The 25,739-nt window shown below is 39.6% G+C and overlaps 1 protein-coding gene across 5 annotated transcripts in view; it reads left to right on the top strand.

Annotated features, from left to right (window-relative positions):
- Nucleotides 1–25,739, top strand: part of SRGAP1 (SLIT-ROBO Rho GTPase activating protein 1) — a 303,946-nt gene that overhangs the window by 139,172 nt on the left and 139,035 nt on the right. For all 5 annotated transcript variants that reach the window (XR_010148280.1, XM_016923110.4, XM_016923108.4 and 2 more), the window contains 2 exons: nucleotides 3,692–3,887; nucleotides 9,645–9,807. Coding sequence is in view for 4 of the 5 variants with exons in the window: in XM_016923110.4 (XP_016778599.3) it covers nucleotides 3,692–3,887; nucleotides 9,645–9,807 (359 nt within the window). In the remaining variant the exon portion in view is untranslated. The remainder of the gene's footprint in view (nucleotides 1–3,691; nucleotides 3,888–9,644; nucleotides 9,808–25,739) is intronic.

Genomic DNA, 25,739 nt, shown 5'->3' with positions numbered 1-25,739 from the left:
CACAACCAGCTAATTTCTAATTTTTTGTGTGGAGATAGGGTCTCCCTATCTTGCCCAGGCTGATTTCAAACGTTTGAGCTCAAGCGATCTACCTGCCTTGGCCTCCCAAAGTGTTGGGATTACATCCATGAGCCAGTCTGCATGGCCCTTTGATCTGTTCCGAGCAGCAGACACAAATTTATGCGACCAATCATTTATTTTACTCTTTAAGGTAAATTCTTAAAATTCTTTAAATTCTTTGGTGCTGTTTAAGGTGAGCACAAATCTAGTGAAGTCATATTAGGATAGCCATGCCATTTGTGCAGGGAGGTAACCACTGTACTGTGCAGCCTTATGATGCTGGGGCAGTATAAGGAATCCAAAGATTTTCTCTTCCTAACGAGATGTTTCTTTTTTTTTTTTTTGAGACGGAGTCTCGCTGTGTTGCCCAGGCTAGAGTGCAGTGGTGCAATCTCTGCTCACTGCAACCTGCATCTGCTGGGTTCAAGCAATTCTCGGGACTCAGACTCCCGAGTAGCTGGGATTATAGGCACATGCCACCACTCCCGGCTAATTTTTGTATTTTTAGTAGAGACAGGGTCTCACAATGTTGGCCTGGCTGGTCTCGAACTCCTGACCTCAAGAGATCCACCCACCTCAGCCTCCCAAAATGCTGGGATTACAGGCATGAACCACCGCACCTGGCCTCTAAGGAGATGTTTCTTATGGTAGTAGTTTTCTGTTGATTTTTTAAAAATGATCTTTCTTATGATCCTTTCCTTATTTGTCCTAAACTTTTCTAAATGGAAGAGGTAGTTGAATGGATTATCCTCCATGTTTTGGAGTTGATTTTCGCACAGTGATGCTCTGGATTCTGTTCCTTACATGTTTCCTGTTATGGAGAATGCTGAGTGCCTTATTTTGATTGGAAAATTACAGATGACACAAAATAACAGTTAATTTTTGTAAAACAAGGATGAGGATTTAATTGTTAAATCCATCATTCTCATGATTCCCTAGTTCTTGATCTTAAATCCTGATGGAAGTAAGCAAGAAAATATTTAAAAATGAGACCCAAGAAAAAAGCCTGTATAATTTTTGTGTATTTCTGATTAGATTTGAGATTTGTACTTTTATCTTTTATTTCTTACTTGGCACTAAGGCAGCTAAAAACAAAAACAAAAACAAACAAAAAAAAAACCCCAGAAAACTAGTTGACAGCTTAAGATGTTTGATTTACTTTCTCTTAGTGCAGCAAGATGTTCTAAAATTACTTCATCTTAAAAGACTTACTGGGATCCCTGAATGGGAAACACTCCACCCTTGATATATTTTTTCTTCATGAAACAAAAAGAGCTCTGCGTTTTTGAAAGACAAAGTTTGGCAAACATGCTGATTATAATACTGTATTGGAAAACACTTACTTTGATTGACTAAAAACCAGATGCTGTTCATAGTAGTTAAAAGTCTGTAATAATGTGTTCAACTCTGGTGTTCAGCACACGTCTGTGAAGTTATAATAAAATCCTGCAATCTAGAGGTGGAGAGACCAAGCAAGGACACTTGAGAAATTCTTCCCTGTTTTCCCCCAGGACTCCCCAGAAACAGCAGTACCTGAAGCCTGACCTTATTGAGGGCAGAGATCTTGTTTCATTAGTTATTGTTTCTTCTTTGCCGGTATGCAAGCCTGGCACAGTATAGGTACCTGAAAAAAGGTTTGATGGATAGAAGGATGGGAAGTGTTTGGCCGGGCGCGGTGGCTCACGCCTGTAATCCCAGCACTTTGGGAGGCCGAGGCGGGCGGATCACGAGTCAGGAGATCGAGACAGTCCTGGCTAACACAGTGAAACCCCGTCTCTACTAAAAATACAAAAAATTAGCCAGGCATGGTGGCGGGCGCCTGTATTCCCAGCTACTCGAGGCTGAGACAGGAGAATGGCGTGGACCCGGGAGGCGGAGCTTGCAGTGAGCCGAGATCGCGCCACTGCACTCCAGCCTGGGAGACAGAGCAAGACTCCGTCTCAAAACAAAAACGAAAAAAAAAAAAAAAAAAGAAGGAAAAAAAAACAAGGATGGGAAGTGTTTGATTAGTCAGACTGACAGATCAGGGTCAAAAGTCTCCAGGGGTACCAGTTACTGGCTAAAATCCTTAGATAAAGTATTTATACTCCTTAAACTTCAATTATTCTTTGTAAAATGGAAGATAATACTAAAACCTACTTCATTAGGGCACAGAATAGTAAACACTGAGTTATTATTAGTTATTTTTAAATTAAGCACATTTCCTGACTCCCCATTCAGAACCTGACCACCTTATTCATGGACTTGCTGTGAACTTGCTGTTAATGAACTTGGTTAAACATGGTCAAGTGTATGTATGTATATATTATCAGTACTGGCCTTCTCTATCTAAGAGGAATAGCAAGAAATTTAGAGACATTATTTGGACATTGATTTCTACTAACTCCACTGAATTAGATTCAGCCTTCACTTTTTGGGAAATGCACGGACACTGGGAAAGATGAAATGAAGAAGTTTTCCAGCATGATGTTCTTGTCTTTGGAGCTTAGCCTTAGGTCTTAGAACAAAAACAAGTCGGTAGTTATTAGTTACTGTATCTCATTTTCCAAAACACACATGTTTCTTTGTTACAGTCGTTTACACATATTTTTGCATGCCACATTTTTGCTTTTGAGATTTTGCTGAATCACTGAATGACCACCTTTCATGTTCCTAATGTATTAAAATTATCAGAGGATTCTTTGAGGATTAAATGTGTCAATAAGGGTATTATTTTGAGCAATGCGTAAAAGGTGAAGGCCAGCTGAAGAGGCCTTTTTGTTGTGAACAGAATAATATACTGGAATCTGAGGACTGCACTGTTATGAATGGATTATTTGGCTATGGAAAGAAGTTATTTTTAGGCACAGCATCCCTATAAGCCCTGAAGCTATGTGTTTTACAAACTAGAAATTATGCACTAAATAAAAATTACCAGATGTCAGTCTCTGTATGTGCCAAATGGCAAATGTGTAATGGTTCAGAGCCTGGAAGAAATGATGCTTATTTCTTTGCCATTCAAACTCAAAAGGGATAGCTGAGGTAGAGTGCTGTTGAAAAAATTGCAGTGTTTCCAGCTACCCAAAGATGTTACGAATTGTTATCTGAAAGGCTTTCATTCTTTCCCCTCATGGCTGTTTGTGTGTTTGTGGCATTACAAATGTAACCCATATATTTATTCTAATTTATTACATTCTTTCCTGAGGCTCCTCTTGTTCTTTTAAAGGGTCAGCAGATAACTTATTTTAAGAATCAACCTGGACACAGTATTCTAACAAAGGTCCAATACAGAGCTAAATAAATAATAGGAGTCATAGCCAGACACAGTGACTCACGCCTGTAATCCCAACATTTTGGGAGGCCAAGGCGGGTGGATTACCTGGTGGTGCATGCCTGTAGTCTCAGCTACTCAGGAGGCTGAGGCAGGAGAATCACTTGAACCCGGGACGCAGAGGTTACAGTGAACCGAGATTGCGCCACTGCACTCCAGCCTGGGCAACAGAGCGAGACCTCTATCTCAAAAATAAATAAATAAATACATTTAATATATATATATATTTTTTATATATATTTCGTGACTTATATCTTGCACATACCAGCATACCTCATTAATTTTAATGTAACCATCCATTGGCTTCTCTTCTCTCCTTAGAAATTCGAGCTCAACTGGTAGAACAACAAAAATGCCTGGAGCAGCAAACGGAGATGCGAGTTCAGCTTCTCCAGGATCTGCAAGATTTCTTCCGAAAAAAAGCTGAAATTGAGACGGAATATTCCCGGAATCTAGAGAAGTTAGCAGAAAGGTTCATGGCAAAAACAAGAAGCACTAAGGATCATCAACAATACAAGTAAGAGATTTGAATCTAATTCACCTTTCCAAGGGTGATATCCATACTGCCTTTGCCACCTTTGTGGATTTTTTATTTTTCTGTTTTTGTCTGAGTAGTGGTTGTAGAGCATATTCTCATAAATAAAAGCAGCCCTCTACATTTGTAATTTATGGGCATCAGTTTATCATTTTAAACTAGTGTAATCTGTTGACAGTTTTGTCTTTCCAATACATATATATTTATGGATAGCTTTATATGCCAGAAGAGAAGGTATATGTTTGTAAAATTCTTGATTATAGACACCCGGGAGTTGATATCTGCTATAGGTAGGACAGATTTAAAATAGGTTTTTGTTCAAGCAAAGACCTCAAATTTTCTATAGTGAATTTATATGAAAGTAAGCAGTAAGAATTGCTTGAATTTTGTGCCCCCCTTCCTGCCCATCATGTTTATGGTCATTGTAATTGACACTGATTTAAAACAAAAGTTTTAAGGAAAATGCTATGAATGAGCATAAAGTAAGTTTAATTATGATTTATTTGCTTTAAAAAACACACATAAGATGTTCTGCTAATGAAAGTTACTGTATGATTTAAATCCTGGGGACAGGGCCAGGTGGGGTGGCTCATACCTGTAATCCCAGCACTTTGGGAGGCCAAGGCAGGTGGATCACCTGAGGTCAGGAGTTCAAGACCAGCCTGACCAATATGGTGAAACACCGTCTCTACTAAAAATACAAAAATTAGCCGGGTGTGGTGGCATGCACCTGTAATGCCAGCCACTTGGGAGGCTGAGGCAGGAGAATAGCTTGAACCTGGGTGGCGGAGGTTGCAGTGAGCTGAGATTGCAACACTGCACTCCAGGCTGGGCAATAGAGTGAGAGTCCATCTCAAAAAAAAAAAAAAAAAAAAAAGGTCTCAGGACAGAGAAAGACAAGTAAGCAGACAACTCCAGTGAAATATTCAAGTGCTCCAACAGGGGAAGGCGGGGGAGACCCTGGACAGACCCAACTGATATCTGTTCTGCATTGGAGGTGGGGAAGGGAAGGTCCTGAAAGAAGTGGCGTCTAAGCAAAGACCTGAAGGACTAGTTGGTCAATAAAGGAGAGAAGAGGAGGATATTCCAGGCAAGGGAAACATCATGGGCAAGGGGCCGGCAGGGAATGTACCACGCCTGGCTAAGGGATGTACAGCAGGTTTGCAGAACAGAAGTAGTCCAGTGGGAGTGAGTAGGGAGGCGATGAGCTGCATGGCTACAGGTGTGAATCAGAGGTCATGGGGACCTGGGGATCTTCCTGGCCAGTTGGGACCTTTTCCTGAGGGCATGAGAAGGAACACTGCAGGTAGAGAGAAGTTGACCTGTTTTGGAGATAGTAAAAAGACAGTGCAGGTTTTCATTTCTGTAAATACAGCAGGCCAGATCATCTGAAAAACATGTCTATCTGAAAACTCTCAGAAATGCTGGTTAACATATAATGGACATCCTTTTACATATAAATTTCTAGGGGCCAAAAAAAAGAAGAGGGAACTAAAAACCTAAGTGGCAGTTGTATCCACCCTTTAATTTCACTTGGGGGAGAGAAGATAAGGTCTGTGCCAAGTAAAGACTTGGAACTGAGAGCTTCCTCCCCACCAACCCCATTGCATTGCATCCCAGAACCAGAAGAGCTACTATCTCAGTGAAATGGTTAAACAGAAAACCCTCTACCCACCTTCACAGGGCACAACAAGAAGACCTGGCTGCTCAGCCTGGGCTCCTGTTTGGAAGGGGCTGTGGAGAAGCATGCCTTTCTGTCACCATTGGCTTTGCAGTTCCATTCATTTCACACCTCTCCATGACCTTGGACCCTGCATAAAAAAATGGGATGGGAACTATCCCTGGGCTACTTGTGCAGAAGCAAACACAAAACTATTCTGGATAAGAAATACCTCTCTGTTCTCTTCCTTTCTCTTCTCTCCTCTCCTCTCTGTCTCTTCTCTTTTTTCTTCCTCTCCCTTTCACTCTCTCTCTCCTCTCTTCTCTTTTTTCTTCCTCTCCCTTTCTCTCTTCTCTCTCTTTCTCTCTCTCCCCCCCGACACACACAATCTCTCAACTTTAACCTTTACTGTTGGTCCAGCATAAAAATAAATCTTAATGATGATCCCCAGGGTGAACAAATGTTATATGTATTTAACAGAGAGCGGGGCTGGGAAGCAGAGGCTGGAGCCAGTACTATATTCACATAGTAACTTAACTGTTGCTTTTAAAAAGCAGTTGTAATTAAGAAGACAGCCCATTCATCTATTCAGTAATTTTTTTTTTTTTTGAGATGGAGTTTTGCTCTGTCGCCCAGGCTGGAGTGCAGTGGTGCAATCTCGGCTCACTGCAACCTCCTCCTCCCGTGTTCAAGCAATTCTTCTGCCTCAGTCTCCCGAGTAGCAGGATTACAGGTGCCCACCACCACGCCTGGCTAATTTTTGTATTTTTACTAGAGACAGGGTTTTGCCATGCTGGCTAGGCTGGTCTTGAACTCCTGACCTCAAGTGATCCGCCTGCCTCAGCCTCCCAAAGTACAGGGATGACAGGTGTGAGCCACCGTGCACAGCCCATTCAGTAAATATTTTTTAGTATCTTCTGTGTTTTGCATTTGGTAATTGGTGGCTGTGAAGGGAAAATATGGATGGGTCCATGTACCTTATCTGGCCCCATGGTGGATGGACACGTTTTTGTTTCTCCTGGTTTATTTGATAGTTTTCTTTAAAAGGTAAGCAGTTTGAAATTTTCTTTAACTTGAGTAAGTTTATTATTGAATATGGGACTGAAGATAAGATGAATATGTCTCTGAAAAGGATAAAACAGGATTGGGAAAAAAGTCAGCCAGACTTGGGTTTGAATATTGGCTCCACTTTGTGACTTTGGTTAAGTTACTTAACCTCTCTGAGCCTTGGTGTCCTAACTTGTAAAATGAGGTTTTATGACCCTTAAGTGAGAAACATGATAAAGTCTTTGATACGATTGATAACCAGCCCAGGATATGCACTTGATATTCCTTCTCCTTTTAACCAAACACATGTTATGTCTTTAGCATGATATCATTACCAATCATTTAAGCTATATTCTGGAGTCTGGTTCTTACTCAGTTTTGGGACACTTATTGTGTAGAACATTCTTTGGCCTAAAGATGCCACTGCATAGTGGAAAGACCAAGGCTTTGTTCAGCTTCCCTGGACTAAAAAAAGACTCTCTCAGACACTAGCTTTGGTCTTTATCAAATCAGTATGCCTTGCTAAGCTTCCATTCTTTCACTGATAGAAAAGATACAAAGGGTCGGGTGCGGTGGCTCACACCTGTAATCCCAGCACTTTGGGAGGCTGAGATGGGTGGATAACCTGAGGTCAGGAGTTCAAGACCAGCCTGACCAACATAGTGAAACCTGTCTCTACTAAAAATACAAAAATTAGCTGGGCATCGTGGCAGGCACCTGTAATCCCAGCTACTTGGGAGGCTGAGCCAGGAGAATCGCTTGAACCCCGGAGGAAAAGGTTGCAGTGAGTCAAGATCACGCCATTGCAGCCCAGCCTAGGCAACAAGAGCAAAACTCCATCTAAAAAAATAAAAATAAATAAAAAGAAGATACAAAGAATCTCTGCCTCAAATGGTAGTAATAAGGATTAAGTAGAGTTGATGTCTGTAAAATCTTTATACCAGCCCGTGGATAAAACAGCTGACTTTATATAGCACTTACCATGTATACAAGGCATTATTATAAGCATTTTAAAATATATGTTAACTCCAGTGATTCTCATGAACAATCTTATAAGCACTGTTATTTTACCCATTCTACAAAGTAACTGAGGCACAGAGCAGTTAAGATCATTTGCCCAAGATCTCATAGCTAGTAATGGGTAGTCCTGCATGTGAACCTAGACAGTGCAGCTCCAGAGGCCATGAGCTTGACATGGATATTACTTTTCACAGTAAGTGCTCATTAAATGATAGCTATTATTATTTTCAATATTACTACTACTGCTATTATTACTAAGGCAATAATAATTATTTATGCAATGAGTGAAATAACACTTATTTAATGTTTACTGTGGGGCAAGGCCCTGAGGATATGTTGAAGCATGAAATGTTCTGAAAGAATTTGTGGGTTACTTCAGCAAAGAAGATCTACATGAAGGTTAATAGAAATAAGGTAACATTTACCTTGTTATATAGGGCTGGGTAGATAGGAACTCTAAATAGAAAAGCTCCAATTACCTGTTATAGAACCACTGCTCTTTGCCTGATGGTGTTAAGAAAAAAGGGAGACCTCAGGGTAGAGGGTATAATTCTTCAGTGTGCCAATGGGGAGAATGGGAGGCTGCCCTCACGGGTGCCAAGTGCTAGGAGCCTAAATCAGGCCTTCTTTCCCTATGCCCATTCCTGCTTCCATTGTCTACTTTCATTTTCTTCTAGAGAGGGCATTGACTTAATGCAGTATTAAATCCTGAATCTGAGAGACGTAATGGCAGAGGCCCAACTTCATCATTTCTTTCCTAACTTAATTAATATTCAGAGTCATACATGATCATAAATAATAGGAGGATAACATGTCTGATTAAAGGGTGCTTTTGTTCCTGCATTAGCATAAGGATTCTCTGCTATTTTGCCATTTTACAGTTACTTTTTAAAGAAAAAACAAACAAAAAAATTTCTTTTCTTTGTTTTTGAGACAGAGTCTCGCCCTGTCGCCCAGGCTGGAGTGCAGTGGCACAATCTCGGCTCGCTGCAACCTCTACCTCCTAGGTTTGAGCAATTCTTGTGCCTCAGCCTCCCAAGTAGCTGAGATTACACGTGCCCATCACCATGCCCGGCTAATTTTTGTGTTTTTACTAGAGGCGGGGTTTCGCCATGTTGCCCAGGCTGTCTCAAACTCCCAATCTCAGGCAATCCACCCGCCTCGGCCTCCCAAAATGTTAGGATTATAGGCGTGAGCCACCACGCCCAGCCGCAAAAATTTTTTAAAAAGTAATTTTTCTTAAGCTGTATCATCCCAGTTGCTCACTGTTTTTGTTGAGTTATTCTTTAAGATTTTTAAACAGTTTTCTTTTGCTGTTTAGATTAACTTTTAGCTTTATTTTATAGAATAAAACAAGGAGCAGTTATGAGTCTGAAACAGTATAATGGGTTTCAACAGGACATGTGACAAGTCATAAGCCAGCAAACTTCATGGTTCTCTTCATGAGCCTTGAGACAATGCAATAAAGTTCTGATTCCCAGGAATAGTTTTTGGGAGACTGGAGGTTATGTATCAGGGGATTAATAAATAACCCTCAAATTTATGTTCCATGGAATGCATAACTAGCCAAATTTCTTTTCCAGCAACATACTGAACATTCAAAGCAGACTTTGTAAGCCGTGGCAAAACCACAGTCTGTCTGAGACAGTAGTCAGTAGATTTTTATGTAAACATAAATTGCTTTCTTCAATGGAGCGTTTAAAGCTGAGGGCCTGCCTAAGCACTGTGTATATTAGGGTCCCATGGTCCTTGTCAGGAATATGGATTTCACCAGTGTTCATGGTCCAAGTTTTTCCTTCCAAACCTGGACAATTGCTGGCTCTATGCCGTCCACAGGCTGGAAGCCTGTTCTGCTGGCTGATAAGTGTCCTCCTGGTCTAAGAAATGCTCAGAGCAGGATGCACAGCACAGTATCCATCTGTTGTGGTTCTTTAGTTTGCCTTGGTGACTTCACTCATCTGATTGGGGCAACTTTGAAATGGGTGGTAATTCTGTGTTTCTTCACTTCTTAGGAAAGACCAGAACCTGTTGTCTCCAGTGAACTGCTGGTATTTGCTCCTGAACCAAGTAAGGAGAGAAAGCAAAGACCATGCAACCTTGAGTGACATCTATCTGAACAATGTGATTATGCGGTTCATGCAGATAAGTGAGGATTCTACCAGGATGTTTAAAAAGGTACACTCCATAAATCCTGCCATAGTGTGCTTTCCAATAACTGCCTTGTCTATAACCAGGACTGAGAACGGTATCTGAAAAATTAGGTGAATGAATGAATCCTTTAGAGACACAGAATAAACGGTTAAAAATTAGATGAATGGATGTTTTAAAGACACGGAATAAAGAGTTAAAAATTAGGCCGGGCGTGGTAGCTCATGCCTGTAATCCCAGCACTTTGGGAGGCTGAGGCGGGAGGATCACGAGGCCAAGAGATCGAGACCATCCTGGCCAACATAGTGAAACCCTGTCTCTACTAAAAACACAGAAATTAGCTGGGCGTGGTGGCGCTTGCCTGTAGTCCCAGCTACTTGGGAGGCTGAGGCAGGAGAATCGCTTGAACCCAGGAGGCGGAGGTTGCAGTGAGCCAAGATCGTGCCACTGCACTCCAGCCTGGGCGACAGAGTGAGACTCCGACTCAAACAAACAAAAAAAAGAGTTAAAAATTAGATGAATTAATCTTTTAAAATACAGAATAAAAAAGTTAGGTATAAGGCATACTTATAGAGTTATAAGTCAGTGAATCTATGAGCTACACAATGTGAGCAAAAATTTTGACATAAGATGTTCCTGCAAATTGTACCTCTGCCCAGGAACGGACTACCTGTACTCATGAAAAATCAGACCAGAGGGTAAATGCCTTGAATTCTTTGTTTGGGGCTCACACATGATGAGAAACTTGTGAAGAACAAGATTATTACATGTGCTACTCTCTTGAGAAGATGTTAGCACAGTCTTTCTTAGTTCACCAGACCAGCAGCAGAGGCTGTGAGAGAGCGACATGAAGAAAATTTCACAGGGCACAGAAAATTCCATCCCTTACACACCAGCGAGCTTCCTCCTTCCCAAATCCATTAAAAAACAAGAACTGGGCTTTGAAGTTTTCTAATCGTTGTTACTAATCTCAGCCAACTCTCAGCAATTTTTTTGTTGTGTGGACATTTTTGCTGAGCACAAATAATAAAATGGGACCATTTCCTGTGCAGAGAATGCAGCTACTTGCCCAGTACCACTAGCGTTCATTTTTTATGCTTGTAAGATGAGAGTTTTCCCCCACTCTCTCAGCTTTGTATTAGGAATGTTGATGCCTGTACCTATACCTGTACCTCTATTCAGTGAGTAATTATTAGTTTCAGAAAGTAGGGGGGATAAAAACCTCTCTGTAGATTAATGACATATTTATGTTTCAAAGAGGCTCCTTAAAACAAAGACATAGTGTTAAGCAGGCCAGCTGGAAAATTTCTTAGTCATGTTTGATGTATCCACATTAGATTTGATTTCTGACCTAGAAAGGGAATTTAGCAAGCTCTAAGTCACCTTATGCTCCATTAAATAGAAAAACAAATTTCAAACAAAGGAGAAACTTTAAAAATTGAAACTAAGGAGCATACAATTTAAGAAGAGATAAAGAAATATCCTATGCGTCTTAAATAGTAGAGTTTTAAAAAAATAATTTAGACAGAGCCGTGAAAGTGCAGTAATTTTCTTGTATATGAGCTCTTTATGCAGAGACCTCATTTGGTTCAGCAGGTTTTTCTGAGCATCTCCTATGGGCAGGAGACTACGATGACAGGTGCTGAAAAGGCTACAAAGATGAAGAAAATCTAGTCCTGGTGCTCAAGGAGGTCACAATTTATCCAAATTTGTATGGCACTATATAATGCTTCTTATTCAGACAGGGCCTCTAGGACCAGTACCTCTACTGAGTTCATTTATTTATCCATTCAACAAAGCATCTTTAAAATGCCTGGCTAGGGGAGCAGAGCTAAAAGACATGTCCCTGCCTGCAAGGAGCTCATTACAGTAATTAACAGTTACTACGCTAAATGGAACTGGAAGGCTGGAGATCTTAACTCTACCTAGGGGATGAGGAAATTGTTCACAGAAAGGGGAACACTTGAAGTGAGACTTGTAGGAGAAGGAGGCATTCATCTAACAGAAGGACAATGAGCTATTCCAGGAAAGGAGAGCATGAGCATGTTCAGGGAAAGGAAAGAGTTTGATATGATTGGACCAGGGATTGTATGGGAGTGGGTGATGGGATGTGAAGCTAGAAAGAATGGTCATGTAAGAAGGGACTTTGTATGTCTTGCTAAAATGTGAGGATGTGTATTTTGTAAGTCAAAGTCAAGGGCTTGATAAAGTTGATAGAAACCTAGGGCTAAGAGTCAAACAGATTTGGATTTAAATCCCAGCCCTTCTGCATACTTGCTTTGTGATCTTGGGAGATCATTCCAGAGATTCAAGAGCAGGCTCTCCATTCTTGAGGAAGCAAGAGAGGCAAAATTGGGCAGAAGGAGAGGCTGCATCTGTGAGTGCTCTGGGGCTGGCATGGCATTTGGAGTGATCTCATATCCAGGCAAGGAGACTTGGCCTTTGTTTTGGGGAGGGATTAAGTAATCTTGGAGTGAGGCAGCTCCCTTTGGTGGAGGGTAATTCCCAGAGAGGGATCAGCTCTGAGTTTCAACAGCTAGCAGCCAGTATTCCCAGTAGTTGGAGGAATGAGTTGCTGGCTCTTGAGGAATGGCCTGGAGAATGCACAGTAAATACACACACACACACACACACACACACACACACACACACACCTGCAGAGAGAGAGACAGACAAAAACATATGTCTGCTTGCTTGCTACCAGGAGTTCTCTTCTTATCCAGATTTTCTGGTTCTCAAAGAATTTCATCCTTGGAAACTGCCTATTTACAGTGGATTCCTGGTTACTTTGGCATTTAGTAGGGGGAATGCTCTATGCTTCCTGATCAGCTTTCTCATTCCTAACCATTGCTGACCACCTGGAAGGGTAACAAGTCATTACAATTACAGGTGTGAAGTTCTGCCTTCCTCGAGCAAACACAGCAGACTACAGACCTTACCTTCCCATCTGTGTTATTGCTGGAAGAGGAAAGAACAAGAGAGGCAAAGGACACAGGGAGAAATCAGAGTTTACAGAGGAGTAAGATCAACCCCTAGGACACATTTGTCATCTGAAAGAATAGGAAGCCAGAATCTATATCTACCAAGTCCAAAGAATTCCAGGTCCCTTTAGATTAGAAAGTCTTTCCTGCCTTTTTTTTTTTGTACCCATTTATGCCTGAGGTTGCAATTTTTTTAATTTTTACAATTAGAACTTGGCAATTACCTTGACCAGCAAGATACAAATTACTCCCACATGCTTAGCATTCCACTAGTGGAACACTAGGCATAAATGGGTTTTAATCACCGATCTTCCTCTTTTCTAGCTCTTCTTCCATTGTTATGGTTCTAGGTCAGAAGCCTATTTTCTATCAAAATGGAAAGAAATTATTAGTGTGAATCTGAAGCAGTCTTTAGAACTGCTGTGGAGTCATTAGTGAGCATAATGCTTGTTTTCCTTGGGGAGAAGATTTTGAGACTTCCTCATGTTTCAATAATATCCCCATGTCTGTATGGAGATCCAAATAAATGCTGTGTGCCTGATAGTTTTGGCCTCTTAAACAGCCATATCTTATACAGTTTAGTCAATGACAAAAAATCATTTACCCAAATTATTCTGTCTGATAAGGAGTTTGGAGCAGGTAATTTCAGAAATTTTTTTCTGTCTAAATGGATATAATAATCAAGAAGACACTTGTAGAAATAATTCCATGCAGAGTTATAGGGAACAGCTTCAAGACTTAAATCTTAATTACATCAGAACCAGTTATAGACATAGTTGCCTAAACTCAAAAGTTTTCAACAGGTTAAAAAAAAAAAAAGTGAAGCATTTAAAAAATAACAATATTCAACGATTCAAATACTGATTATTTTAGATTTATGCCTTTAAAATTCTAAATGAAGCCTATTGGTCAAAATAATAGTGATTCAGCTTTTAGGTTCTGAAATCAGATATTCTGGGTATGAATCCTGGCTTTGCCACTGTTGGGAGCTGTGTGGACTTGGGAATATTTGTAAATAAGCCTCAGTTTCTGCAGCTATAAAGTGGATATAGTAATCTACTCCAGATAGTCGTTTAGAGGATTCATGAGTTATATATGGAAAACCACTTAGCCTAGTGTCTGGACTTAATAAGTCCTGGTAACTTTTATCTAATATCTTTATTACTATCTATATTATAAGCACTTATTCTATATACCTACAATAATTATGTAATGTGAGATTATACCAAATATTATATCAAATGTGTCCTCATTCTAAGGAGAGTATCATAATGATGTGAAAAACCCTTCCAGAGAATCAGTTTTATTTACTACTTATTATGAAGTTCCAAACAATATTTGTAAGCAAACAGTGATAAGTGCCCTCACAACAGCATTGTTTGTGGCTAAATTAAAAGTTTTGTCCTCACCTTTGAACATTTAGTGGGAAATCAGGGAGTATCCAAGTGAATGCACAAGCTGGCCGAGACTCCATGCCTCTCAAATCCCCCACAGCCATTTCACATGGAGAGCCTTACCTTTGAGGCTGAATTGATTTCTTCATTCAACAAAAGAGTTATTTAATTCCAGACCTTCTACTAGATGTAGACAATGTAAACACAGACAGGAGAGTACTCTGCTTTTAACCTCTTAAGTTCTGCTTAGCTATTTTAAGAGAAGGTCAGAATTTGGAGGCTCCTGCTACACAAGGGCTTGTTTCATTCTCAACCCTCACTTGTTTCCCAAAGAACCAGGGCTGATGTGCCTCTTGCCCTGTTCTCCAGCTCTGCCTTCTGCAGTCATGAGCTTTTGCTTCCTTCTTTCCATTACTCATGCTGAAACAGAGTACTCTGCATCTGGTTTGGTTCTGCAGCCAGAAAATGTGCAGTTCATATGCTACGCATAAAAATGTAATTAATGTTATCCGTCACAGTTGCAGGACAGGCTATCCAGCCAGCTTGTAATAATCACTTTATTTAAGCACCTAATCACAAGGTGTTATTTACCAATTTTAAGAACGTTAATAGAAGTATGTAGTTTGGAGGTATACCATCAAATGGTGGCATTTGAATATGTTAGGTTATCTCTATGGGTTTTAAATTACCTTGAAGTCTGTCATTTCCCCAAAGATTGTTTTAAAATCATTAATATTTTTTATCCTTCCTTGGTTTACATAAATACATGTACAATATAATTCATCTTGTTTCTTCACCAATAGTGATATCTATAAGCTGCCACTTACTGAGTTTTAGCTATGTGCCAAGCACTGTACTCTACATTTTCATCAATTAGCTCACATATCCTCACAGCTGCCCAGTGAACAGGTATTATATCCACACTTCAGGGATAAGGAAACAAAATGCTCAGGAGTATAAATTGCAGCATCAGGCTGACTAGCATGTATTCTTGTCTTTGCCCGTATGTCTTAGATAGTTCATAGCTCCTATGTACTCTGTTGGTATTTTTTGGTGGTAGAGATGTCACCCAATGCATAGGGTCAGAAACTTCTGAGAAATAGGACACTATGGTTCTTGTCCTAGTCATTCTTATGAAAAGACTGAAGAATGATATTCTGGGAAGAGGCACGACATTTGTCAATCATCCAAGTTATAGGGAGGGATTCAAAGCAGCAGCAACTGGCCCAAAGCCAGTGAGAATAACCCCTCTTTGGCATAAGTGCCATAGGTTGTCAGAGTCAGAGTCACAGAAATTCAGTTGACTCACTTTAGGTATTGCTGATTGTGTGGCTTAATCTGAAAGAAAGGAGAGGTTACTAGTAAGATTCATACTTATTTTTTATTTTGATCAAAGACAGCCAGATTCTATTTAAATACCCCAACATGAAAAAAAAGCAAAGATAGTTTATGGAGGAGAAAAGCTGTAGTTTCAAATACACCATTTAAAATAGGTTAATATTCAAACATGTTTTAGTAGAAGTTAATAAAAGATACCACTTGACTACAGATCTCTAAGGCTCTGACCTTGTTTTTTTTAAAAAAAAAAAGGACCATAAGTTAAAAGCATCTGAAAACTACCAGTCTCTATATGTGAAAAAAGAACCTATTTCTCTTTGAATATAAAAATATATATAGATTGTAGAAATTTAGAAAACGCTATAAATATAAAAAGAAATAATAATTACCCATTATTAACACTAACTACTTTAAAATTTTAGGCTCTATCTTTTCACTATTTATATGTGTATACATATACTTAAATATATATGTATATATTTTACAGAAGTGAGATTTCATTCTATATGGCTTGGAAAGGTGCCTTTTTCATATAGAATATTATTAGCATTTCTCACATCTGTAAATAGGCTACCTCATGACTACATAGTACTTTACTATGTGCATGGCCATGTTAGTTTTCTATTGTTAGACATTTAAATCTATGATTTTTTTTCTTATGCTACATTTTTTGAAGTAGAATTATCAAGTCAGAGGGTGGCCTTTGAATTTTGTTAGAATTTCATGTCTTGAATTAAATTCTTACTGTTTTCTTTTCTGGAGTAATGATGGTCATGGTTGTCATGTACAAACAGGTCATATATTTGCTGAAAAATTAATTGACTTTTATTAGCAGTAAGCTAACACATATAATTTAGTATACTTATATAACAGTAGTAAATAATATAACAAGAAGAACTTTTCCAAAGCATTTTAGTGCAGTGTTGCAGAAGAATTAAATGGTATTCTGGTGGCCTCAAGGGGCAGCTTAATTATTGATAGGGCCTGGATAAATAAGAATAGTTCAAGCTAACACAGCTAGCTGGTTCTCTTGGGTTTTATCAACCCTATGACTAACTTTTTTTTTTTTTTAAGAAATAAGCCAAAACTAAACTATCATTTTTTGCAATGATGTAATTTTCTGAAATATTTAAGAAAATATTTTTAATTTGTATTTATAAATTGCTTATCAGGATGGCAAGCACATAATAAATGCTCTCTGAATAGCAATTATTGGTGCTGCTGTTCTTGGAGTTAATTGTTGCCTTTATTATTTAGTAACAACAGGATATGTGTGATTGGCCTGCCTTTAACTTTAGTATAACAAGAAGAAGTACTGAATTCTGAAGGCAACTGTAACACAATGGTAAGTATTTGAGTATCTAAACACAGAAAAGGTACAATACAATTACAGTATGCAAGATAAAAAATGATACACCTGCATAGGGCAGCTCCATTCTAATCTTATGGGACCACCGTCATTGAGTATAATAACATGCTATACAGGTTTGTAGCCTAGGAGCAGTAGATTATACCATATAGAACAGGTATATAGTAGTCTATACCATCTGGATTTGTGTAAGTACACTCTATGGTGTTCACACAATGATGAAATCGCCTAATGATGCATTCCTTAGAATATGTCTCTGTGGTTAAGTAATGGCCTGCCTGTACTTGAACTCATAATTACATTGAGATAAGTGGTCAAGGAATACTTGAAAACTTATTTTTTAGCTAAAATTAAAATCTAGAAGGGTAAATTGTTTTAAATGGATATCTCTAAGTTACTTTTATTTTCTTCTGTTTGCTTATCTGTAGTTTCTGATTTTACACAATGAACATGTTGTATAATAAAACACACAATAAAACAGTTATTTTTTGTAAACTGAAATCTGAAGGAAAAGTTTGGTCCAGGTATACCAGTGTTTGTTTGCTGTAAAGGAGTGGGAAAACTCTATCCAGTAAATAATTCATCCCCAAATGCTGCTTATTAATGGAGAATCTGCCTGTTCTCCGGGTCCAATTGAAAATTTCACTTGGATTATGCACTCTTAAGATGGTTAAAATAGGAAGACATGAAATCAGAGGACTTCTGACTATGACAGCAGATTCCACATGGGCTCCAACCACCTTAATTCCCAAAGTATCTGTTAAATGACCAATCGAATACATAAATAGGAAAAACTAGAATAATTATTTCGACTTCAAGCAGAGCCTATCACTCTTTTGCCCAAATCTTCTAATGACTCTCACCACACTCAGAACAAAAGTCTACATCCCCACCTCCCTTCCCCAGCTTTATTCTTCTTTATAGCACTTATCCCTTTGTGACATACTATATATTTACTTAATTATTTGTTGACTTTCTGTCCCCTCAATTCCAGTGTAAGTTCCTACGGGAAGAGACCTTCATGTTGTTCACTGAAACAATGACTGGCACAGAGTAGGTGCTCAGTAAATATTTATTGAATGAATAAGTAATGAATAAAGATTTACTTCTGCATTAGAAACCAAAGATAGTGGCATTTACATAACAGAAGTTTCAAGGCATTTCAGCAAGACCCAGCATTAGTAAGGCTATGTTTAAGCAACACTATAATGTACATCCTACTTCCTGAGAGAAAGAAATCAGAGTGGGTCCTAGTAGTAACCTACCTTCACAGGTCAGCTAGGAGGACTGATGATGCTCATCACTGGAGCATCCTCTCTGTTCTATCACAGATTGGTAGCCCTGGGACCGTGGCATTAAAAAGCACCACACTTTGCTCTAAGCACCCATAGGCACCATGAAATTCACCGGAAGGTTCACATGGCACAGATTCCCACCTAACTCTCCCAACTGAAAATTGCTCTTAGGATTATTTATATTCTTTTTCATCATTCCTTGAGATATTTGGAAATCCAGTCTATAGAAAAGTTACTCAAGAACTGTCACTCAAAATCAAGCTCAGCCTCCCATTTGACTCTTAAGACAATACCAGGCAAGCATGAACTTCCTTAGAGAGATAATTATGCACATACTTGCAGGAATAAGTATGAATAAACAGAGAAGAATACATAGTTCCTCTAAATACATGCTATAGTTTATTCATTCATTCTTCAATAAGTACTTATTGAAGCTTTCTTTGTCTCAGGCATTTGTCAAGATGTTGGGGATACAGCAGTAACCAACACAGGCCTTCTCCCTGCCCCTTGGATCTTACAGTGGGAAAGTACAATTACAATCTTAATTACAGAACAGTATGTTAATTGTACAGTAAGGGGAGAAGCCCCTTACTTCTTATGACTTGGAGATGAGGAAAGCTGCAATTTGAATCAGTTATTAAGAGTTAGCTGGAAAATGGTGGTAAAGGAGCAGAAAACTCTTCCAGGAAGAAACAGCATGTGTGAAGAACCGCATGCCATGAGAGATTTCATGGAGGAAAAAGGTGTTCTTTGTAGGTGACTCAAAGAATGGGAGAGGGCAGATGGCAAGAGAGATGATTGGAGAAATAAGGAGTTGAAATTAAAGGCCATATTGAGGAGTTCAAATTTATCCTAAGAGCAATGGAAAGCCATTCACAGGTTTAAACACGATAGTGACGTGATCCATTTTCAGTGTGCCTGGAGTGTGGAGAGTGGATTGAAAGATAATAAGACAGAAAGTCTCAGTTTGCAGCTCTTGGAACTAATCCAGATGAGAGATGAGGATGCTCTTCCTTGGTTGTGGCAGTAGAAACAGAGGAGCAGGTGGATTTGAGTGGTGTGTTGGCGATAGAATATGTAGGCCTGGGTAATTGATTGGCTGGGTGGGAGAGAAGAGAAATGTAGAGGGAGCAGTCAGAGGTGACACCCAGGCTTGGGCAGTTGTCAGGGTGATAGGCGTCATGTGAGAGGAGAAGGCTGAGGACACAGAGGCTGTGATGGGAAAGGGATTATGGAAAACACGGTGTTTACTTTTGGGTGTGCCTATGGATAACTGGGTAGAGAAGCCCCAAAAGCAGACCAAGAACTTCAGGAGAGAGATCAAGACTAGAGAGTTGGGAATCTTCCACCTTTGGCAGGTCATTAAAATCTTGGGAGTAGCTGAGATAAACCAGGGAGAACATATAGGGTGAGGAGGGAAGAGTAAGAAAAACTCGCAGCAAAACTAGGAATTAAAGGATGAGAAGAACTGTATCCTATAAAATGACTGAGAAGGATCAGCCAGAGAGGTGAGAAGAAACGCAGGTCAGTGAGGTGTCCGGAAAGCTAAGTGAAGAAAATGCTGCCAGGAGGGAGTGGTCAATATGCAAAGGTCCATGATGTCCACTGAACTGAGCAGCAAAGGGTCATTGGTTATCTCTGTAAGAGCAGTCTGGGCAGAATGGCAGATGTTGAGCGAGCAAGTTAGGACAGCAAATGTGGACAGTATTGTCTAGAAATTTGCCTGTGAAGAGGAGGAAAGATAAGGGAAGTATTTGAAGAAGAACATTGGTCAAGAAAGGTAGGGGTGTGTGTGTGTGTGTGTGTGTGTGTGTGTGTGTAAAAAAAAAACAAAAAAACAGGATGTTAGGACAAACTAGTTTAAAATGTGGAGGAGGGCCAGGCCTGGTGGCTCATGCCTGTAATCCCAGTGCTTTGGGAGGCTGAAGCGGGAGGATCACTTGAAACCAGGAGTTCAAGACCAGCGTGGGCAACATAGCAAGACATGATTTCTGAAGAAAAAATATTTAAAAGTTAGCCAGCCATGACGATGTGCACCTCTACTCCCAACTACTTAGGAGCCTGAAGCGGGAGGATTGCTTGAGCCCAGGCATTTAAGGCTACAGTAAGCAATGAATACACCACTGCAGTCTGGCCTGGGCATCAGAGTGACACCCTGTCTAAAAAAATCCAAAAATAATATGTTGAGGAAAAGGAGCCACAAAAAGGGAAGCTTGACATGTTAGGAGAGAACAGGTGTAATTGATTGATCCAAGACTCTGCCAAGGGGGCAGGTAATGGGACCCAAAGGACAGGCAGAGGGATTAGCCTCTGGCAAAAGACTGTATTTGGAGATGAAAGAAGAGTTGCTATGGATGCGGGATTCTCTATTCCTGTTTCTTTGTGAAGTTAGAAGTGATAACATCTCATAAGCAAGAGGAGAAGAAAGAATGGTCTACTGGGAAAATAAGGTTTGAGAAAAAGTAGAAAAGATTTCAACCAACCCTTGGAGGGACCGAGAATTAAAAATAAAAGAAATATGATATGAAAAAGAATCCCCACTTGAGAAAACATCACAATATGAAAATAAAATATGAGTTTTCAAACAAACTTGCTGAAAAGACACACATACACATACACACACAAACACGTAGTACTTTCGAGCCTCAAGCTTGCATGACTTCTACCCAGCATTCCATAAAATCATCCTCTTTTCAAAAAGAACACAGATTAGGTCTTATATATAATATTAAATGTCAGAAAACAATGGAGCAAAACCTGCAAGGACAATTGAAGGAAAGTTACAACTCCAAAATTCTAGATACAACCAAGTTGTTATTCATTTTAAAAAGAAACTGAAGAGCAATCTTAAATATGTAGTGTACTTTCCTGAATACACACTTAGTTTGGGTAGATTGTGTGCAAAGTTAGCATTTTCCTTTTATCAACTCCCTGAAGTATTTCTTGCCCACAGTGACTTTGGGCTTGGCCATATGACTTGCTTTGGTCAATGGGACAATGGTAAATGTGAAGCAAGCAGATACCTGAAAAGTGCTTCCACATTGTGGCCTGCCCTCTTTTGATGTTTTTGGACATGTAACAAGTTATCAAGTCCTAGCTAGCTTGCTAGATGAGGCACAAGACTACATGGAAGGCAACTGAAGCCTCCTAAGTGACAGCCAGCCAAATATTACACATATATTGAGGACATCTTAGATCATCCAATTGCCAGCTGACCCCAGCTGATTGCAAATGCAAGAAAGAACACAGCCAAGCCAGTTCACAACAGAAGAACCTCCCAGCTGGCCCACAGAAAACTGAGCTAAGTAAAGTGTTGCTTAAAGCCACTAAATTTGGATGTTTTGTTCCACAGCAAAAGTTAAATGATACACTAGGTAAAGACCTGTGCCCTCCCCAAAAGGTAGATGAAATCAAAAGATAAAAATAGGTTTTGGGTAAATTGACTAAGTATACTCCACCATGCCTTTCCCACTGAAGGCATTTTTAAAAACACTGAATACCTGCAGCAGTTTAAAAACTGAAAATTAAAAAGTAGCAGGTAGTTTGGGGAAGAAGACCAGATTTTTAAAATTCCATCAAATTGGCATTATGTTTTCTACTTCTTTTCCTTCAGTATCCTCCAGCCTAAATGCAAGGCAGCTAGAAACCTGGAAGTAGACATTGGACTTACATAAACATAGAGGGCTGTAGGAGAAGCTGTTAGCTGTGACACAAAAAGCAGAAAAGGGAAAATAAAGATGATCCCAAATTTTTCATTTTTCTCACTACTTCCTCATGCCCCAGTCACCAGACAATCCCAAAATGGCAACAGCAGCAGTGACACCAACAGAGGCCTACAACTACCTACAACTCTGAAATAGAGAAACTTTCCTCCCTGATCAGAGGAGCTGTGATCCAAGAGGGTGGGGCAACAACGTGTTGTTTTATTTTCTGTCTGTCCTGCTGCCACTTGGCCTCAGATGTGGACACAGTCATAAGGAGTGTTTAGTAGATTAGAATAACTAAAGCCCCAACTTTCCAGTTAGAGCAATGAAAAGGGGAGCCCTAGGAACCAAAAAGTACTGGGGAGATTTCAAAAGGGGTAGAGATTGAGAAAGCAACACCATAAAGTTCTTTATGAACTGCTGAATCCCTAAGCTACACATGAATGGGACTAATCCTAGAGAGAAACCTACCAAAGACTTTGAGAATTGAACTATAGAATAGGAGCATTGTGTGAGTTCCAGAGAGGCCACTTTGTGGTGCATCTGCAGGACAGGTACAGATAGCACTACAAAGGTGTTGGAAACAATTAACAATAGGATACTGGTCAGAATTTGTATTCTGAATCCAACCAGATTGATTTCCTGATAGAATAAAATTATCAGAATTCTGTATATGGTTTAAACAAGACTAGGAGTTTCATAATATTCAGAATATCCAGAACACAATCCAAAATTACTCAGCATACAAAGAACCAGGTAAACTTCAACTTCCATGAGTAAAACAATTGATAAACATCAAATTCTGAGATGACACAGATGTTTGAATTATCTAACAAAGATCTTGGGGGGGTGTGTGTGTATGTGAGTGAGAGAGAGAGAGAGAAAGAGAAAGAAAGAAAGGGAGGGAGGGAGGAAGGGAGGGTGGGAGGGAGGGAGAAAGGAAGGGTCTCACTCTGTTGCCCAGGCTGGAGTGCAGTGGCTCAATCATGGCTCACTGTAGCCTTGACCTCTCCAGGCTCAGGTGATCCTCCCACCTCAGCCTCCCAAGTAGCTGGGACTACAGGTGTACACCACCATGCCCAGCTAATTTTTGTTATTTTTTTGGAGATGGGGTTTCACCATGTTGCCCAGGCTGGTCTTGAACTCCTAGGCTCAAGTGATCTGCCCACTTTGGCCTCCTGAAGTGCTGGGATTACAGGCTTGAGCCATTGTGTCTGGCCACAAAGACTTTTAATAAAGCAACCACGATAAAAATGTTCCAAGAAGTAAGGGCGAATACTCTTGAAATGAATGGAAAGCCAGGAAGTTTCAGGAAAAAAAAAAAAAAGGTATAAATGGAAATTTGAGAACTGAAAAATGCTATAACTAAAACAACAACAAAAAAATTCATTAGATAGACTCAATATCAGAATGGAGCTAACAGAGGGAAGAATCAGTGTATATGAAGGTAGTTTAACAGATATTACCTGGTCTGAACAACAGAGAGAAAAAATATTTTTTAAAAAATGAACAGAGCCTCAGGGACTTTGGGAATGATACCCAAATGTCTAACATTTGTGTCATCAGAGGTCCTGAAGGAGAGGAGAAAGAGTGTGGGGCATAAAGTTAAAACTAGTTGAAAAATAATTGCAAGAAAATTTCCCAAATTTGGCAAATGACATAAACCTACACATTCAAGAAGCTCAGCAAAACCAAACTAGATGAACCCAAAGGAGTCCATACCTACACACATCATAATAAAATTGAAAACTAAAGACAAAGAAAAAAATATTGAAAGCAGCCAGTGAAAAATGATATATTATTTTGTGGGGAACATTAATTCAAATGGCTGTGAGACTCTCAACCCTCTAAATGCTAGCAGCACCTCACAGGTTGTGACAACCAAAAATGTCTTCAGACAAGCCAAGTGTCATCTGGGGACAAAATTGTCCCTAGCTGAGAAACATTAATGTAAGTCAATTGAGTCTTCCATCCTAGTTTTTTTAAAAGAAATATTCCAGTTTGGCTTGTTTTCCCATCTTAGGGTTTGCAAGTCCAAATTCAATAAACAAACATGGGGTAGGTCAGAAGGCACCAGTCCCTCATGTCCCATGAAAAAGGAATTTAAAAATATTGTTCAGTACCAGGTTTATTCCATTTCAGTTATTTATAAAAGATGAGCACTTAATAAAGTTCATATTCTTTTTTTGTTTTTGTGTTTGTTTTTGTTTTTCACTTGAGACAGAGTCTCACTCTGTCACCAGGCTGGAGTGCAGTGGCATGGTCTCAGCTCACTGCAACTTCCACCTTCCGAGTTGAAGTGATTCTCCTGCCTCAGCCTCCTGAGTGACTGGGACTACAGGCGCCTGCCACCACACCCAGCTAATTTTTTTGTATTTTTAGTAGAGACAGGGTTTCACCATGTTGGCCAAGATGGTCTTGATCTCCTGACCTCGTGATCCGCCCACCTCGGCCTCCCAAAGTGCTGGGAATACAGGCGTGAGCCACCGCGCTCGGCCCAATAAAGTTCATTTTCAAAGAGGCATAGACACATTGAATCCTTACCCATTCTTCTCATCTGAGAAAGAAGATGCTGCTTTAAGAAAGACACTGATGAGGAGAGAACATTCCTACCATATGTTGAGGTGTCTGCAGTTGAGTCAACAAATTCTAAAGCAACCTAAGAACAGTATTCTGGTTGCTAGCCAACTTTCTTACCAGTTGAAGACTATGTTTCATACCACATGATAGGGATTCTAAAAGATTTTTCAGCAGCTGTAAGAAATGCCATATTGGGGGAGATTGTACATATAGCAAATATTTGAATTAGGAAACACTTGTGATACCTTGGAATATATCAACCTAAAAATATGCATTTGCAGAAGAGATACCGAATATGGCTGTCAGATTTATTTCAGTACCTCTTAAAACTCAGAAGAGAAAAAATATTATTGTGAGTGAAGCAGTTAAATAGGAACAAGAAAATTTGCCAACTAAATACTTTGTATAATTCTCCTAGAAGCCTATAAAAAAGGAAAGATCTTGACAGTGGATGTATGAACTATTTAGATTGAGAAAAAATAATTTTCAATAATTAGTAGTAAATAAACACAAGCACTACTTTTTAAACGTTAAGTGTTTCAAATGAACACATAGAACCATAATTGGCTAATGTGCTGGCTTGAATAAACATGTCCATGAAAGTTTTATCTTAGCTGGGCACATTGGTTCACATCTGTAATCCCTGCACTTTGGGAAGCCAAGGTGGGAGGATTGCTTGAGGCCAGGAGTTCACACCAGCCTGGGCAACATAGCAAGACCCCCATTTTACAAAAATAAAAATAAAAAAATAGCTGGGCATGGTGGTGTACATCTGTAGTCCCACCTACTTGGGAGGCAGAGGCAGGAGGCTTATTTGAGCCCAAGAATTCAAGGCTGCAGTGAGCTATGATTGCACCACTGCACTGCAGCCTAGGAGACAGAGTAAGACCCTGTCTCTTAAAAAAAAATAAAAATAAAAAAAAGTTTTAACTCTTTAGCTCTAAAGATGGAGATTGCACAGATCTACTATTATAATCAGCTTTTATTATTTAACAAGATCTAATCACTGTACCGAAGAAGTCATGACAAATCCGTAGTAACTTATACTTCTCTTCCCTTTTTATTTTTTCTGAAACCTAACTTTACTGAAATCAGCTTTTTCCCAAAACAGAATAGGCATCATATTTCTTTATTTATTCAACAAACCTCTATTGATAACCTTTATGTGATAGGCACAGTGGCGGCTACTATGGTCACAAAAGTGAGTAAGACACAAATCTTCAACTGGTACCCCCATAGAAACTTAGACTCTAGTAAGGAAAGGAACTATAGACATAAAAATTACATTATGAATTGAT

Source organism: Pan troglodytes, chromosome 10 (assembly GCF_028858775.2).
Source record: "Pan troglodytes isolate AG18354 chromosome 10, NHGRI_mPanTro3-v2.0_pri, whole genome shotgun sequence".
Taxonomy (NCBI): Eukaryota; Metazoa; Chordata; class Mammalia; order Primates; family Hominidae; genus Pan; species Pan troglodytes.
Note: the sequence above shows the minus strand (reverse complement) of the source record. Positions and strands in the feature narration are given on the sequence as shown.